A 16,196-nucleotide genomic window follows, 5' to 3' on the forward strand; every position below is an offset into this window, starting at 1 on the left:
ATAGGATGGCTTTTATACATTGACAATGAATTAATCTCAAAATATTCATTAAATCACTGGGACAGATTTCTGGGTCTTTTAAATTTTATCTGCAAACCAAAAAAAAAAGGGAAAAAAAAGAAAACAAAAAAGAAAAAACAATTCTCACAATCTTATGGACAGGGTAAAATGGGTTATCTCAAAACAAGTGCATGTTCTTTAAAGAAATATTCTGATTCATCAATTGAAACAAGAAGTTAAGAAATGCTGAGTATGAACACTTTAAGAACTGATAGTTATACTTAAAACTATAAAGAAATAATTTTATGAAAGGAGAAATACTGGGGAATGATTTTGACCAAATTATATGGTTATAGTTTGTGCGTGTACAAATATCTAACAATGAATCCCACCATTATGTATGAGATATATAATTCTGATTAGTCTTACAGTTTTAAAAGAATTCAGAAAGTCTAATCACTGGCCACTTTCAGTTCCCTAATATCAAGAAGCTGAACAAAGAACTATACCTTCTCAGAAACAGGTAGGCTGCTGGGTTCCTCTATTTTTCTAGGTTGTTTTACAGAATCACATCCATACATTCTTTTTTTAAGAACATGAAGCTGTCCATCAGTCATGTGGTGGAAAGTCACCTGAGGGCCCAATGAGAGAGGCCCACCATGAAGATTCTGAGTCATGCTAGCTGAAACATTGAGCACTGGCTCCACATTAGAATCTGTCTGCAAAACCTGTGGAGGAAATACAACACCTGGAAGACTGATGTACTGAGAGTTTTCCTGCTGCCTCAACAAAGCTTCAGACATGATTTTATGCTCATGTCCAGGAGGTACGAGTATATCACTAGTGGCATTTTTTAAGGGCTTCCTATCCACTGGCCCAGAATGTAGAATTGTGGGTTGTTGCAGCACAGTTTCCATTCTTTGTGATTTATTAGTAGTTGTTTGAAGGGAACAAGGGTTCAATTGTGAAACACTGGTCTGTATCATTGAAGGATGCCCAAATTGTTGAAAAACTTGTTGAACTGGATGCTGAAGAATACTTGCTCTTCCAGAAGTCTGTGTAACCATAATTGGTACATTAACTTTATAAAGGTGACCTTAAAAAGGAGAAAACAAAACTTTAAGTATTATTAGAATTCTAGCACTAGAAGCAAAATTCTAATTTCCTATTTAAAAAAAAAAACTCACCCCTAACAGGTTGAGAAGAAATCTATCAATAAGGTATTGATAGTGGTTATCTCTAGGAATTTCTTTTATTCAGACTTTTTACAAGAAATATGTATTAATGTAGTTTTTAAATTTCATTTTGCTTTAACTCTTTTTCCCACTATTACTTACATGACACACTCTGAGATACACATAGGCCACCAATATTTTATCCAAGACCCTCTCCTATTGCTTGATAAACTAATCTTATCAGTCTAATGGAAATTTAACATAGAATCATGTAAAAGTATTTCATACACTTGAGATACTATTACAAGTTAAGACTATCCAAAAAGAGAGTTTAATAATTTTAAAAGTTATCAAATTTCTTCTCCCTATTCCCTTTAAACTACAACTAAACAGGAGAGAAACTGAATTGTTTTTAAGCATTGAGTTAGATGTTTTACTTAAACTTTATAACACACAAAGAATAAGTCTAATACTGTCTCAAATCAAAAGAAAATCTGAAAAGCAAAGGTTGGATAACCTCCAAATTTATGGATATTCTTTCTACTAGAGCATGCAATCTCCAATCTCAAAAGGAGGCAAAGGTTGATCAACCTAATCTTTAATTTTCCTTGATTAGAGTTACCAGGAACACAGATACATCCTTTTGTTTATATTTGCTAAAATTTAGATAACTGACTTGAATTAGAGAAAACAGATACAAAGCATCTTACATAAGGTTGGGAAAGAGAACTGAGAATGAATTACATATATGACAGGTGTCACACAATGTCTTTTGCGGTGGATGGTATCCATAACATAATAACTGCAACTTAATATCATTTTTAAAATAGGTTTTATTGAAGGCTCCTTTAACTTCTATTGTGTAGTTCATTAAAAATTATGAAATTTAATATCCAGAAGTTAGCACCAATGCTAACTAAAAACAAAATATTCTTAGAAAATACTCTCACCAGATGCAGTCTGTAGTGTCACACCTGCTGGTACATGAATAGGATAACCAGGAAAAGTAAAGTTTGCACTGGAGTTTGAAGTGCCCTAGATATAAGAAATTTATATTATAAAGTTAGAAAATAGGACAATAATTTGACAACACTCAACATTTAATACACAGAACGAATCAAACAACATTACCCTATGTAAATTTATGATTACACAAATGGTATGCCTTTACTCCATGTACAGAGAAACAACATGTATCCCATTTGTTTACAATAAAAAAAAATCAAATAAAAAAAACATTTAATACTAGGGTTGAGTACATTGAATAAAAGGGCTTTTGAATATGTCATAATTAACAATGAAGCCAGTAAGGTTTTTTTCCCCCCTTTCTATAGTTCTCCTCAGTATCTTCCTTTATGAAGTCAGTAATTCTTACTGAACAGAATGAACACTGGCACATAAAACTTACCCAATGCCTAGCTTTGCCTGGGTCATTGACTCCTACGATGTCAAATATAAGAACCACAGCTGTTCATAAGGGTGCTTTAATCTCTAAGTTGATCACTAATGGTATTTTAAAGTAGATATGATAATGCATAATTCATAATAGTATATAATTTTTATTTTGGAATAATTAAACCCTAGGGTTTTAAATTTAAAAACAATATCAAGACAAAAAATGTTTTATCTATCAGATCTGAAAATTTTAAAAGATTGAAAAAGTAGGATGGGGATATAGCTCAGTTAGTAAAGTGCTTGCTTGCCTAGCATGTGCAAGACCTTGGGTTCTATCCCTAATATCACACACACATAAGATTGATAAGTAGCACCCTATGTTGGTGAGGATGTGATAAAAAGTAGTTCTCTTAGACTACTGTTTATATGAGTATAAACTGGAACAACCCTTTAGACAATTTTGCAATACATCCCAAAATTGAAAATATGACCTTTGACCCAGAAATCCTACTTTTAGGAATGTACCCAATTGTCACATAAGCAACAGATATATGCAACTATAATCAATGGGATGCTGTATTTTCTTAAAAAAAGGAAAATAATGTAAAGGTCCATCATCAAAAAGCTGGTTAGTTAAACTGGTATATCCACTAAGGCCAATCTACATTTACTGTCACTGAAAGGAGTCCATCTACATTACTAAAAGAAAGAAGAGGGAGGGAGAGCAAGGGAAGAGAAAGAAGGGAAGGAGAGATAGGGAACTCACAGGTGCATGTGAAAGGCAGGAAACTACAGAAACAGTAAAGTATGCAATCCTACTTTTTACATGGAAAAATAACGTACTGCTCATGAAAGAAGTCTAGTGAAGTTAGTGAATATACATCAAACAATTAAAACAGTTATCTTTGGGGTATCATACTGTAGGGCTCCTTCACATTTTACTTTATAAATTTGTTTTCACTTCATATAAGTATATTATTCCTTTAATAAGGAAAAAAGATATTTCCACTAATCTCAAAAACAGAGTTATTTCAAAGGTTTCCTATCAAACGCAGTGCCACTCTTTCCAAAAACCTAGATAAGGGGTAGAGTCTTTGCTTCTTCTTAATGAAGAAATGGAAATAACTGGCACATTTAATCCTGTACTCTAGAAAGGTAGCTCATAGACTGGATGGAAATGAAAAACAGTAAATGGATTATATGCCATCAGTACCATGGAAGAAAAGTAAAAGTGAAAATGTATCATTCCTTCCCACCTAAAAATCTACTCGATTTTCTGTGAATAAGTAGTAATGTTTATCTCCTATCTTCAAGTCCTAGGAAGTAGGAAACTCTATTTCACAAAGGTGGAAAATGAACAAAATATTCCACTTATGTAAAAGGAAAAACTAGGAGGTCACTCAACTCTAGAGGGAAAAAAATACCATATCAAAAATGTAAGGTCCACCAAGCATATAACATTATATAGCATATTAAAACCCTGTTCAATGTAACTGTAGAAATTTCCTAACCTTGTAAGTACAGTTTGGGCAGATGCTAACAACTGCTGTGGGAGATAGGAAAAACTGGTAAGAAAACGTTGACTCTGAATCTCCTGAGCTTTTTCTATGATATGGAAACTATTCCTGTCCTCCATTCCTTACTACATCTTTTACCTAAAGGATCATGAATTACATCTATGCCCAGCACTGTCCCACTATTCACTAAAAATAGTACATATCTTTTCAAGTGTATTTTAGTCAGGTGCAGTGGCATATGACTATAATCCTGGCTACTTAGAAGGCTGAGGCAGGAGGATAGCACTTCAAGGTCAACTTCAGCATCTTATTGAGACCCTGTTTCAAAATAAAAAAATAAAAAGGACTGGGGAGGTAACTCAGTGGCAAAGCACCCCTGCTTTTAACTCCTAGTACCAAAAAAAGAGTATTTTAAATAAGCTACATACCAGTTCTGCTGTGGCAAAACTTGGAAGAGTTCTACCAGTAGGAATAACTAACGATGCTGCATAGAAAACAAAATAAATATTATACATTCATTAGAATTTATCAATTTAATATAATTAGTAAAATTTTTTTTTATTCTATAATATTAGACCATAGTGAATTCTAACCTTCCAGATTCCAAATGACAACAGAAGTACTTAATTATATTTTTCCAGCAACTTTAGATAGACTTTACAACTAGACTACTTTAAGTATCAAAGGTAAATATTTCTTTATAATCAGGCATACTGTATTTTAGAAATCCATAACAAAGTCTGCAGATTGTCTTTCGTAACTTGATGTAGCACTAAGTCTCCATTACGACTTACACAACAAGGAAAAACTTCAGACTAATATCTTTGATGAACATAGATGCAAAAATTCTTAATTCTGGAAAATCACATATGAAAACATATTAAAAAGATGGTGCACCATGATCAAGTTGGGTTCATTCCAGGGATGTAAGGTTGGTTCAACACACAGAAATCAATAAATGTAATTCATCACATCTTTAGACCTAATGACAAGAATCACATGATTATCTCAATAAATACATAAAAAGCATTTGACAAAATACAGCATCCATTCATGCTCAAAACACTAGAAAAACTAGGGATAGTAGGAACATAACCTCAACCTAGTAAAGTTATAAAAGCTAGGAATAGTAGGAACATAACCTCAACCTAGTAAAAGTTATAAATGCTAAACCCAAGGCCATCATTCTAAATGGAGAAAAATTGAAAGCATTCCCTCTAAAATCTGCAACAGGGCAGGAATGCCCTCTTTTACCACTCCTATTCAACACAGTGCTGGAAACCCTAGCCAGAGCAATTAGACAAAAGAAAGAAATTAAAGGGGTACAAATAGGAAAATAAGAGCACAAACTATTCCTACTTGCCAATGACATGATTCTACATTTAGAAACCCCAAAAAAAAAGCTTGTCCAGAAAGCGTCTAGAACTCATAAATTCAGCGAAGTAGCAGATTATAAAATTATCACCCATAAATCAGTTGCATTCCTATACACCAAAAATGAATCAGCTGAAAGAGAAATCAGGAAAACTGTCCCACACACAATAGCCTCAAAAGAATTAAATATTTGGGAATCGATCTAACAAAAGAAGTGAAACACCACTACAATGAAAATTACAGAACACCAAAGAAAGAAATGAAGAAGACCTTAGAAGATGGAATGATCTCCCATGTTCTTGGATAGGCAGAATTTCTTTTAATTAACTTTTTCTGACAGTGATAAATATTTTTTTAAAAATTCTTTTCATACATGTATATAGGGTAATAATGTCTATCTCAATCTAGCATCTTTCCCACCCCCCTCCCCTCACTCCCCTCTGTACAATCCAAAGTTTCTTCATTCTTCATACCCATCCCCAACTATGGATCAGCATCTGCTTATCAGGATAGGCAGAATTAATATTGTCAAAATGGTCATACTACCAAAGTTCTATACAGATTTAATACAATTCCTATTAAAATTCCAATGATGTTCTTCATAGAAACAGAAAAAGCAGTCATGAAATTCATTTGGAAAATAAGAGGTCCAGAATGGCCAAAGCAATACTTAGTGAAAAAAGTGATACAGGAGGCATCACAATACGAGACCTTAAATTATACTACAGAACTACAGAAACAAAAACAGCATGGTATTGGCACAAAAACAGACATGAAGACAAATGGAACAGATTAGAAGACACAGAGTCATACCCACATGAATACAACTTTCCACTGGGGAGAAAAATTACTATTTGTTAAGTGGTATATTTCTAAGAGACTATACTACTGACCAAAAATTGTAACTTGACATAAATCCATTCTAAATTTTATAGATTCAAAATAAGTTTCATTTCATTAAAAGTTATTTACAGTACTTTAGCTAAATTAGCAAGCACAGACAGCTACACCATTTTAGGAGCAAATTAATAAAAATACTTTGCAATGGAACCAGAACAAATTCTACACAGTGAAACCTTTAATTTGTACAATTAATATGACTGAATAATTATAATTGTAAAATTCTATTTATAAAAGGAAAAGAACAAATTCTCAGAATTGCAACTCAATCTGCATTAAAGTTACAATCCCATACCTCTTTTCTTTATTATCAGCCAACTTTCTATGCTGACTATTGCTTTGTTTCTAATGCATCTAAAAGGTGAACCAACTGTTTGTAAATGTAATCTATCATTTAAAAATATGTAAAAAGCCAGGTGAGGTGGTGCACACCTATAATCCCAGCAGCTCGGGAGGCTGAGGAAGGAGGACTGAGAGTTCAACATGGTTCAGTGGTAAAGTGCCCTTGAGTTCAATTCCCAGTACTATACATGTATATATATATAAAGATCAAATAATAACCACAATGAAGGATCTCAGTTGTTCATAACCTTAAATGCTTAAATGCATAAACTTTAAATGCTCAAGATAAATGTAACTATTGAATGACATTTTGCCCTTCCTTTAATAAAAAGAACTTAGCATGTTTATGCAGTCACATATGTATTAGTGTAATGCTTATTGTGGCCCATTTTTCACATACTGAAATAAGGAAAATTCCCACAAAGATCTATTTCTGAAGCTAGAATGATTTCATCACATACAAAAAAATCTCAGAAGAGCAAATATTTTTTGAACTAACCATTCTTCCCATGTTCAGACAACAGAAGTGAGGCTGCAGATTGATGGTTAATGAGCCACAGAATTATTTTTATCCTCTGTTCATCTATGGCTTTGCTTATTAACAGGCATTCTTTCAGAAAAGTTAAATTAGAAAGAATCAGAGTGGCAGGAACACAATGGTATTAGTCTTAATTAGCTGAAGTGAGCAAAGCTTACCCTGCTACAGCTTAAGTCATAGCCTGAGAGGAAACAAAAATCTGTTAACACACTGTCTAAAGCAATTAAATGAGTTTCTTGAGGAAAAATAGCAACAATCCTACTCTTTTAAATACCTTGTAATAAATCCTACAAGATAATTCTCTATCTTTAAGGAAATGAAGCAGGGCTATAAGACAGCTTTCAAAGTTTCTTTGTGACATCAGAATAAAAGCACTGAACTAAGGTGTATGGTGAAGTTTCATGCAGTTCCTACCTATACTTGATACTAAATTCACAAGTTATATGTACCATTTTTACATATTCACAAGTTGTACATACCATTAAATATGCCTGAAATACATTTTTGAATATTCAAAATGGCTTTAGCAACATTTTAACTAAATATGTTTTTACACAAACTGTTTCATAATCTCAGATTTCATGTATGTATTCTAGAAATTATTATTATCATCATCATCATCATCATCATCATCATTATTACTACTAGGGATTGAACCCAAGGGTGTTTTACTACTGAGATACACCCCCAGTCCTTTTTTATATTTGATTTTGAGGCAGGGTCTTGCTAAATTACCTAGGCTGGACTCAAACTTGTGATCCTCCTGCCTCAGCCTTCCAAGTAACTGGGATTATAGGCGTGTGCCAACTCATCCAGCTTAGAAACGTTAATTTCAAAACCAATAAATTTTAAAATATGGCAAGAATTCAATTCTGTAAACATAATTTTAAAATTCTGAAATACAGTAGTTAAGCATAAATAAAATGGTTCACAGATGTGAACAACATCCACATCTGTAAGTCTACTTTTTCTTAACCCCACTACAAAAAAATTCTAGTAGTTGCATAATTCTCACTTCTGTTGGTTTTTTTGTTTTTCGTTTTTGGGTGTTTTGGGCGGGGCTTTTTGTTGTTTTTGGTTTTTTTAGTACCAGGGATTGAACCCAGGGACACTTCACCACTAAGCCACATCCCCAGCCCCTTTTTTATGTTTTATTTTGAGGTAGAGTCTCACCAAGTCCTTAGGGACTCACTAAGTTGCTAAGGCTAGCTTTGAACTTGCGATCCTCCTGTCTCAGCCTCCTGAGTCACTGGGATCACAGGTGTGCACCACCACATCTGGCCTTACTTCTGTTTTGAATCATTCCAAATCTTAATATGCAAGTCACATGATTCAAAAATGCAGACTGATCAGTTTATTTTTTGAGACTAATCATAAGCACATGGAATTCTGATGACTAAACTGAACATCCCACCCCTCAAATCACCTAAAGAACCAATTATACTGGTGAAATTTTCACCAGACCTAGGCTTGAGAACAATTAGACATATTATTTGTATCTACTGTTTGAGAGTTTTAATGCTCAAAGCCCCCACAAACTTGTGTTCCTGTTCTTCCCTTCTCTTCTTCCCATAAAGACTGATGTTTTCATTTTTTAAAAAACACTGTGACATGAAAATCAAACGCAGAAGCTGATTTGAAGCCCCCTAAAAATAAAGCAATCATAGGATGACTGCACATTCCAGTTTGCCCAGGATAGTCCCAGTTTATACCTGTTATTCTGAGATAATTATTACTAGAATCCCATCTTTCTCAAAAGTGGATTATAAATTATATATATGTACACACACACACACACACACACACACACACTTTAAGTACACAGCTGCAGTTCTCAGAGTATAAAGTGAAAATCCCTGGGGGTCCCTAATACCCTTTCAGGATGTTTCAGGATGTTCAAAACTGTTTATAATAAGACAATGAATGCCTTTTTCATTTCTCATTAACTACATTCTGTTCTGTTTTGTTGACATTTGTACTGAAGACACAAAAGCAATGATGGGTAAAACTGCAGGTACCTCAGCATGAAGTAAGGCAGCAGCACCACACTTTGTTAATAGTCACTGTGCTCTCCAGTGTCACTCGGAGGACAGAGCGAAAAAGAAGGAAAGGAGGGGAAAGATCAGAAAAATCAGCAGCACCAACAAATTTGTTCCACTTAAGAAAGTTCTGTAATGACTTAAAAATTATTAATTATACTGAATTTTACCCAGTAAGTATGATTACTTTTAACAATCTATGGACTGAAATGGGAAGAAAACAAAGATTTATATATCATATGGAAGTACAAGGATATACAAGCAAAAGCATTTGTGGGAGATCCAAGATGGCAGAATAGAGGGAGGCTGCATTCCTTGTTGCTCCAGAACTCAGGATTAAGCAGAGGAAATACTGTTTCTCTACAGTCATTTCACTGCCCACCAAACCCCTGCTGTTTACCCCATTTGTCTGCCACGGTCACATGCCCTCTGCCAGCATATTGCCTACCTTTTGAATGTGGATCTCTCACTGATCACTGCCTATCATCCACCATCTGCCTATTTGCCCTTCTCTTGCCTGCCCATCACCCACCTGATGTCCACTCATGACTGTCCAACATTAGCCTGCAGACTGCCTGCAGACCACCAGCAGATTGCCTGCTACCCACTATTGCCTGGAAGTTCATTGTCATAGTACCCACAGGTTTGGATACATGTGGCTGCTGCCATCTTTGGACAACAGCCAGGGTCTGTAGATTTGTCACCATGGCTACCGCCATCTTGGGGCATGGGCACCTCAGACTGGGGGCTCAGGCCAGGGCCTGAAGATATATTGGGATGCCTGCAGGGATGCATCTGAGGTCTTTCTGCTTGGTGTGGTAGTGGCTGCTATCTGGCTGCCTCTTTGCAGAGTAGATCCTTTGTGTGAGCACATCCCTGGGGGTCTCTCTGCAAGTTGAAAGGGCATTAAGATCTTGAGACTACAGCAAGACAGGGCCTGGGGAAGCTGAAGCCCAGGTTCATCAGATTGCAGCTGGGTTTGCGTGGGCCAGTCTGGGTCTGGCAAGCCTGCGGGAAGACTGGAGACAGTCCCTCAGGGGGAGCACAGGTTGAAGAAACTGAAGAAAACTAGGCTCTCTTCAGTTCAGTGAGTCCTGAAGTGTGCAGGGACGGAAGGGGCCATCTATAACAGGTGGGAAGACCGAAAGAGAGTGAGAGGGCATCTTGCTATCCACTCACCTACCCAACCAGTATGATACCCAGGGATGGAGGTAACATCAAACTTCAGACAACCGCACCTATTGGTGGAGAAGGGAAGCTGAGAAAATTTTTGAAAGTCAATGGAATCAATTTTCCATTGAGACCTTCCTCCTTTTTTTCATTTTTGTCTTCCTTTCTCTCACACCTCTACCATCTTTGAATTCAAATATTTTTCATGCATCAATTTACTGAGGAATGAGATGTCTAAATAGTATATAACAGTTTTGTTGTGTATTCTTACATTTTTTTAATCCGTACAAATTTTTTTATCTCAGCTGTCTCCCTAGATTCTCTTTCTCACTTCTCTCATACTAACTTCCCATCTCTACTAATTCCTCCCTTGCTCTTACCATAAATTTTTACCTCTATCATTTTCTCCCTCTCCCTCATAAACATCACATCTTATACTACTTCTGTTCCCTCACTTCCCATCATTTGAAAAATTAAATCCTTTTAGCAAACTTACAGTTTATGTTATACCAATCATTGAACACTTCATTTCTGTCTAATGTGACAAAACTATAAACACCTTAATTGGAGTCATTTGGTTTAAGATGGTATATTGTTTGCATTGGGTGCTGTTAATATTGGTATCTCCCTTAAAGGTGAAGTACTAGAAGCCTTCAGGGACACTATAAGACCACAGGGTAGAATCTTTACTGCCTCAGCTCTATACTAGATGAGAAGACACACGACCTGAAAAAATAAGGGAACAAAATGCTTCAAACAAACTAAGATGTTCCAACAATAGAATCCATAGACAACACAGTACAAGAAATGTCCAAGAAGGAATTTAGAAAATACATATTGATCTTTGAAATAAAGGATGGTATTAGAGAGAAAATACAGGAAGTGAAAGATCACTTCAATAAAGAGGCAAAGATTATAAAAAGGAATCAAGAAGAAATCCTCAAAATGAAGGAAACAATAAACCAAATTAAAAATTCAAAGGAAAGTATCACCAACAGATTAGACCACTTGGAAGACAGGACCTCAGATAATGAAGACAAAATATATACTCTTGAAAATAAAGTTGACCACATGGAGAAGATGGTAAGAAACCATGAACAGAACTTCCAAGAAATATGGGGTAACATGAAAATACCAAATTTAAGATTTATCAGAATAGACGAAGGCATAGAGATACTAACCAAAGGAATGCACAATCTTTTCAATGATATGGTATCAGAAAACTTCTCAAATCTAAAGAATGAAATGGAAAATCAACTACAAGAGACTTACAGGACCCCAAATGGACAAAATTACAGCAGACCTCCACCAAGGCACATTATAATGAGAATGACTAACATACAGAATAAGGATAGAATTTTAAAGACAGCAAGAGAAAAAAATCAAATTACATATAGGGGGAAACCAATTCAGATCGCAGCTGATTTCTCAACCCAGATCCTTAATACCAGGAGGTCCTGGAATAACATATATCAAGTTCTGAAAGAAAATGGATAGCAAGAATTTTATATCCAGCAAAATTAAACTTCAGATTTGAAGGTGAAATAAAAAACTTCCATAATAAACAAAAGTTAAAGGAATTCAGCTACAAAGCCTGCACCACAGTACATTCTCAGCAAACTATTCCATGAGGAGGAAATAAAAATTAAAAAAAAAAAAAAAAACACAACAAAAAACAGAAAAGGGAAGAAACTAAGGAAAGGTCAATCAAAGGAGAAACTAAGTCAAATTAAAAACTAAAAAAAAAAAAAAAATCAAAATGACCAGGAATATAAATTGTATACATAATATATATAATCATATATGCCATATATAATATATAATCTTATATAATATCAATAATAACTCTGAATGTTAATGGCCTAAACTCATCAAACAAAAGACACAGACAAGCCGATTGGATTTTAAAAAAAGACCCAACAATATGCTGATTCTCTCTTAAGGAGATCCAAGATGGTGGACTAGAGGGAGGCTGCATTCCTTGTCGCTCTGTAACTCAGGTTTCAAGCAGAGGAATTTGTTTCTCTGTGAGGCAGTCTTTCTGCTCTTAGATCCCCTGCTGTTTACCCCATTCATCTACTGCAATCACCCACTGTCTGCCAGCACATCAACTGCTTTTTGAGCATAGATCACTCACTAACTGCTGCCTATCATCCACCATTTGCCCATTTGCCTGCCTCTTGTCTGCCCATCACCTGCCTTTCACCTACTCATCACATGTCACCCAAGGTCCACCTGCCCACCGTCAATTGTTAGCCTGCAGACCACCTGCAGAATGCCAGTGGATCTCCTACTGCCCACTGTTGCCTAGAAGTCCATTGTCACAGTACCCACAGGTTTGGTTACATGTGGCTGCCCCCATTATGGATAAACAGTCAGGGCCTGCAGGAACCCCCAGCCCAACCAAATGCACCCTACCTTCAGGACACCCCCAGCCTGACCAACCATGCCCCACCTTCAGGATCCTTGGTCTGCCCACACTCCATGCAGACTCGGCACCCATGCTGTAGGTGCCCATTTGCCAACACTTTGGAAGCCAGTGCTATCATCTTGGATTATCCCAGAAGCAGAAGCCACCATCTTTAGGTGGGTCAACTCCCATCCTGAGACGCCTGCTGAAGACTGGAAACCCATTGTTAGATACCTCTCATGCATCAGGTTATTGAAGACTGGGAGGTTTGAATAGTATATGACTGTTACAGTGTAGTTTTTTCTCTCATTTTTGAAATTTTTAAGTTTTTATTTGTTTATTTTTCTCACGCTCTCTATTTTCCTTTTGTTTACCTGTTTCTCAGAGTCTCTTTCTCCCCTGTCTCATGCTAACAACCAACTTCTTTTGATTCTGCTTTCACTCTTCCTATAATATAGAACTTCTATATACTCTTTTCTTATCCCACTAACAGTTACATCCTACATGGCTCCCCATCCTCTTTGTCCAACATTAGAAACTATAGACCTTATTGCAAATCTATTGGTTATACTGTTGATAATAATCAAACTCATCCTCTCTGTTTATTATAACAATACTTTCACATCTTCATAGGGGCTATTTGGCTTAGGACTGCATATTCTCTGTACCAGGTGCTGCTATCATTGATCTCTCCCTTAAATGAAAGGTTCTGGAAACCTGCAGGGTCACTAAAAGCCTATAGGGAGAAAACTGCAATACCCTAGATATGCACTGCTAGAGGGGAAGATACGTGAACAAAATGAAAAACCAAAATTCTATATTAATAGAATCCAGTGACAGCTGGTAGAAGAAATGTCAGAAAAGGAGTTCAGAATATACATAGTCAAAATGATCCACAAAGCAAAGGATGAGATAAGAGAGCAAATGCAGGCAATGAATGATCATTCCAATAAACAGTCAAAAGAGTAACTGCAGAAAGCAAAAGATCATTTTCATAAAGAGATTAAAATTCTAAAACAAAAAAACAAACAGAAGTCCTTGAAATGAAGGAAACAATAAACCAAATAAAAGATCAATAGAAAGGATCACCAACGGACAAGATCACTTGGAAGACAGAACCTCAGACAATGAAGACAAAATATTGAATCTTGAAAATAAAGTTGACCAAACAGAGAAGACAGTAAGAAATCATGAACAGAACCTCCAAGAACTATGGGATATTATGAAAAGACCAAATTTAAGAATTAACAGGATTGAGGAAGGCACAGAGATACAAACCACAGGAATGAACAACCTGTTCAATGAATATCAGAAAATTTCCCAAACCTAAAGAATGAAATAGAAAATCAAATATAAGAGGCTTACAAAATACCAAATGTACAAAATTACAACAAATCCATACCAAGGCACATTATAATGAAAATGCCTAACATCCAAATAAAGATAGAATTTTAAAGGCCACGAGAGAAAAGCATCAGATTATATATAGGGGAAAATCAATATGGATATAAGCAGATTTCTCAGTCCAGACCCTAAAAGGTAGAAAAGGCTGGAACAACATATATCAAACTCTGAAAGAACATGTTGCCAACCAAGAATCTTATACCCAGCAAAATTAACGTTCAGATTTCAGAACAAAATAAAATCCTTCCATGATAAACAACAGTTAAAAGAATTTACAAATAGAAAGCCTGCACTACAGAACATTCTCAGCAAAATATTTCATGAGGAGGAAGTGAAAAACAACAGTACAAGTCAGCAAAGGGAGGAACTACCCTAAAGGAAAAGTCAATCAAAGGAGAAATAAAGTCAAGTTAAAAAACAAAAATAAGAGGAGATCCAAGATGGCAGACTAGAGGGAGGCTGCATTCCTTGTCGCTCCGCAACTCCGGTTTCAAGCACAGGATTATCTGTTTCTCGGTGAGGCAATTTTTGCTGCTTATCAATCCCCTGCTGTTTACCCCATTTGTCTGCTGGGATGACCTGCAGTCTGCCAGCATATTGACGACTTTTTTGAGTGCAGATTGCTCACTGTCAGGCGTCTATCATCCGCCATTTACCTGCCTCTCGTCTGTCCATCGCCTGCCTTACACCTATCCATCACCCAACGTACGAGGTTCACCTCCCGATTATCCGACAACAGTCAGCAAACTGATCTCGGTCCGCCAGTGGAGCACCAGCTGCCTGCTGTTGCCTTGAAGTTCACTGTTACAGTACCTGCGGGTTTGATTACACGTGGCTGCCACCATTTTGAGACAACAGCCAGGCCCCGTAGGACCCCTGGCCGAACTGACTGAGCCCCATCTCCAGGATCCCTCAGCCCGACTGATCACTCCCTGCCTCTGGGGCCCTCACATCGACTGACTGCTTTCTGCCGCCAGGACCCCCAGACCAACTGACTGCGCCCTATCACCAGGACCCCAGACCGACTGACTGCACCCGGCCTCCAGGATCCCACATCAACACCAAACACACCCGACCTCCAGGACCCCTGCCTGACCAACCAAATCCCGCCCCCAGGACCTCCACCTGACCACCTCCACCCCTGAGCTGCTGCTCCCCATTTGCCAACACATTTCAAAGCCAGAGCGGCCATCTTGGATAATCCTGCAAGCTGTAGCTCCGATCTTTAGGTGGGGCAAATCCCATCCTGAGACGCCTGCTGGAGGCTTGAAGCTCATTGTCAGGTACCTCTCATACATCAGGCCACTGAACACTGGGAGATTTCATTACTATATGACTGTTATACTGCAGATTTTCTTTTTTCTCCTTATTGAAAAAATGTAAGTTTTTATTTCTTTACTTTTCTTGCTCTCTTTTCCTTTTGTTTGCCTGTTCCCTCAGTCTCTTTCTCCCTCTTTTGCATGCTAATATCCAATTTCTTCTGATTACACTCTCACCCTTTCTATTATCTAGAACTTCTTTATATTCTTTTATTACCCCATTAAAAACCACATTCTACATCCCTCTGCATCCTCTTTGTCCTCCATTAGAAACTGCAGACCTTATTGCAAATCTGTTTGTTTTACTGAAGATAATATTTGAACTCATTCTGTTTATTATGACAATTTTGTTATTGTCCTCATAGGGGCTATTTGGTCTAGGATTCCATAGTGACTGAATTGGGCACAACTAATATTGATCTCCCCTTAAAGAAAGGGTTTTGGAAACCTATAGGGCCACTATAAGCCTATAGGGGGAAATCTGCAATACCCCAGATCTGCACTGCTAGCAGGGAAGATACATAAATAACATGAAAAAACAAGGGAAGAAAATGATCCAAACAAATCTAGATTCTATATTAATAGAATCCAATGACAGTATGTTAGAAGAAAT

The 16,196-nt window shown here is 36.7% G+C and overlaps 1 protein-coding gene across 2 annotated transcripts in view; it reads right to left on the reverse strand.

Moving 5' to 3' along the window:
- Positions 1–16,196, reverse strand: part of Gtf2a1l (general transcription factor IIA subunit 1 like) — a 78,313-nt gene that overhangs the window by 36,975 nt on the left and 25,142 nt on the right. For both annotated transcript variants that reach the window (XM_047522568.1, XM_047522569.1), the window contains 3 exons: positions 4,516–4,571; positions 2,126–2,210; positions 510–1,096 (listed from right to left, as the gene is read on the reverse strand). In XM_047522568.1, the coding sequence (XP_047378524.1) occupies positions 510–1,096; positions 2,126–2,210; positions 4,516–4,571 (728 nt within the window). The remainder of the gene's footprint in view (positions 1–509; positions 1,097–2,125; positions 2,211–4,515; positions 4,572–16,196) is intronic.

The sequence above is a fragment of the Sciurus carolinensis genome, chromosome 13 (assembly GCF_902686445.1).
Source record: "Sciurus carolinensis chromosome 13, mSciCar1.2, whole genome shotgun sequence".
NCBI classification, from domain to species: domain Eukaryota; kingdom Metazoa; phylum Chordata; class Mammalia; order Rodentia; family Sciuridae; genus Sciurus; species Sciurus carolinensis.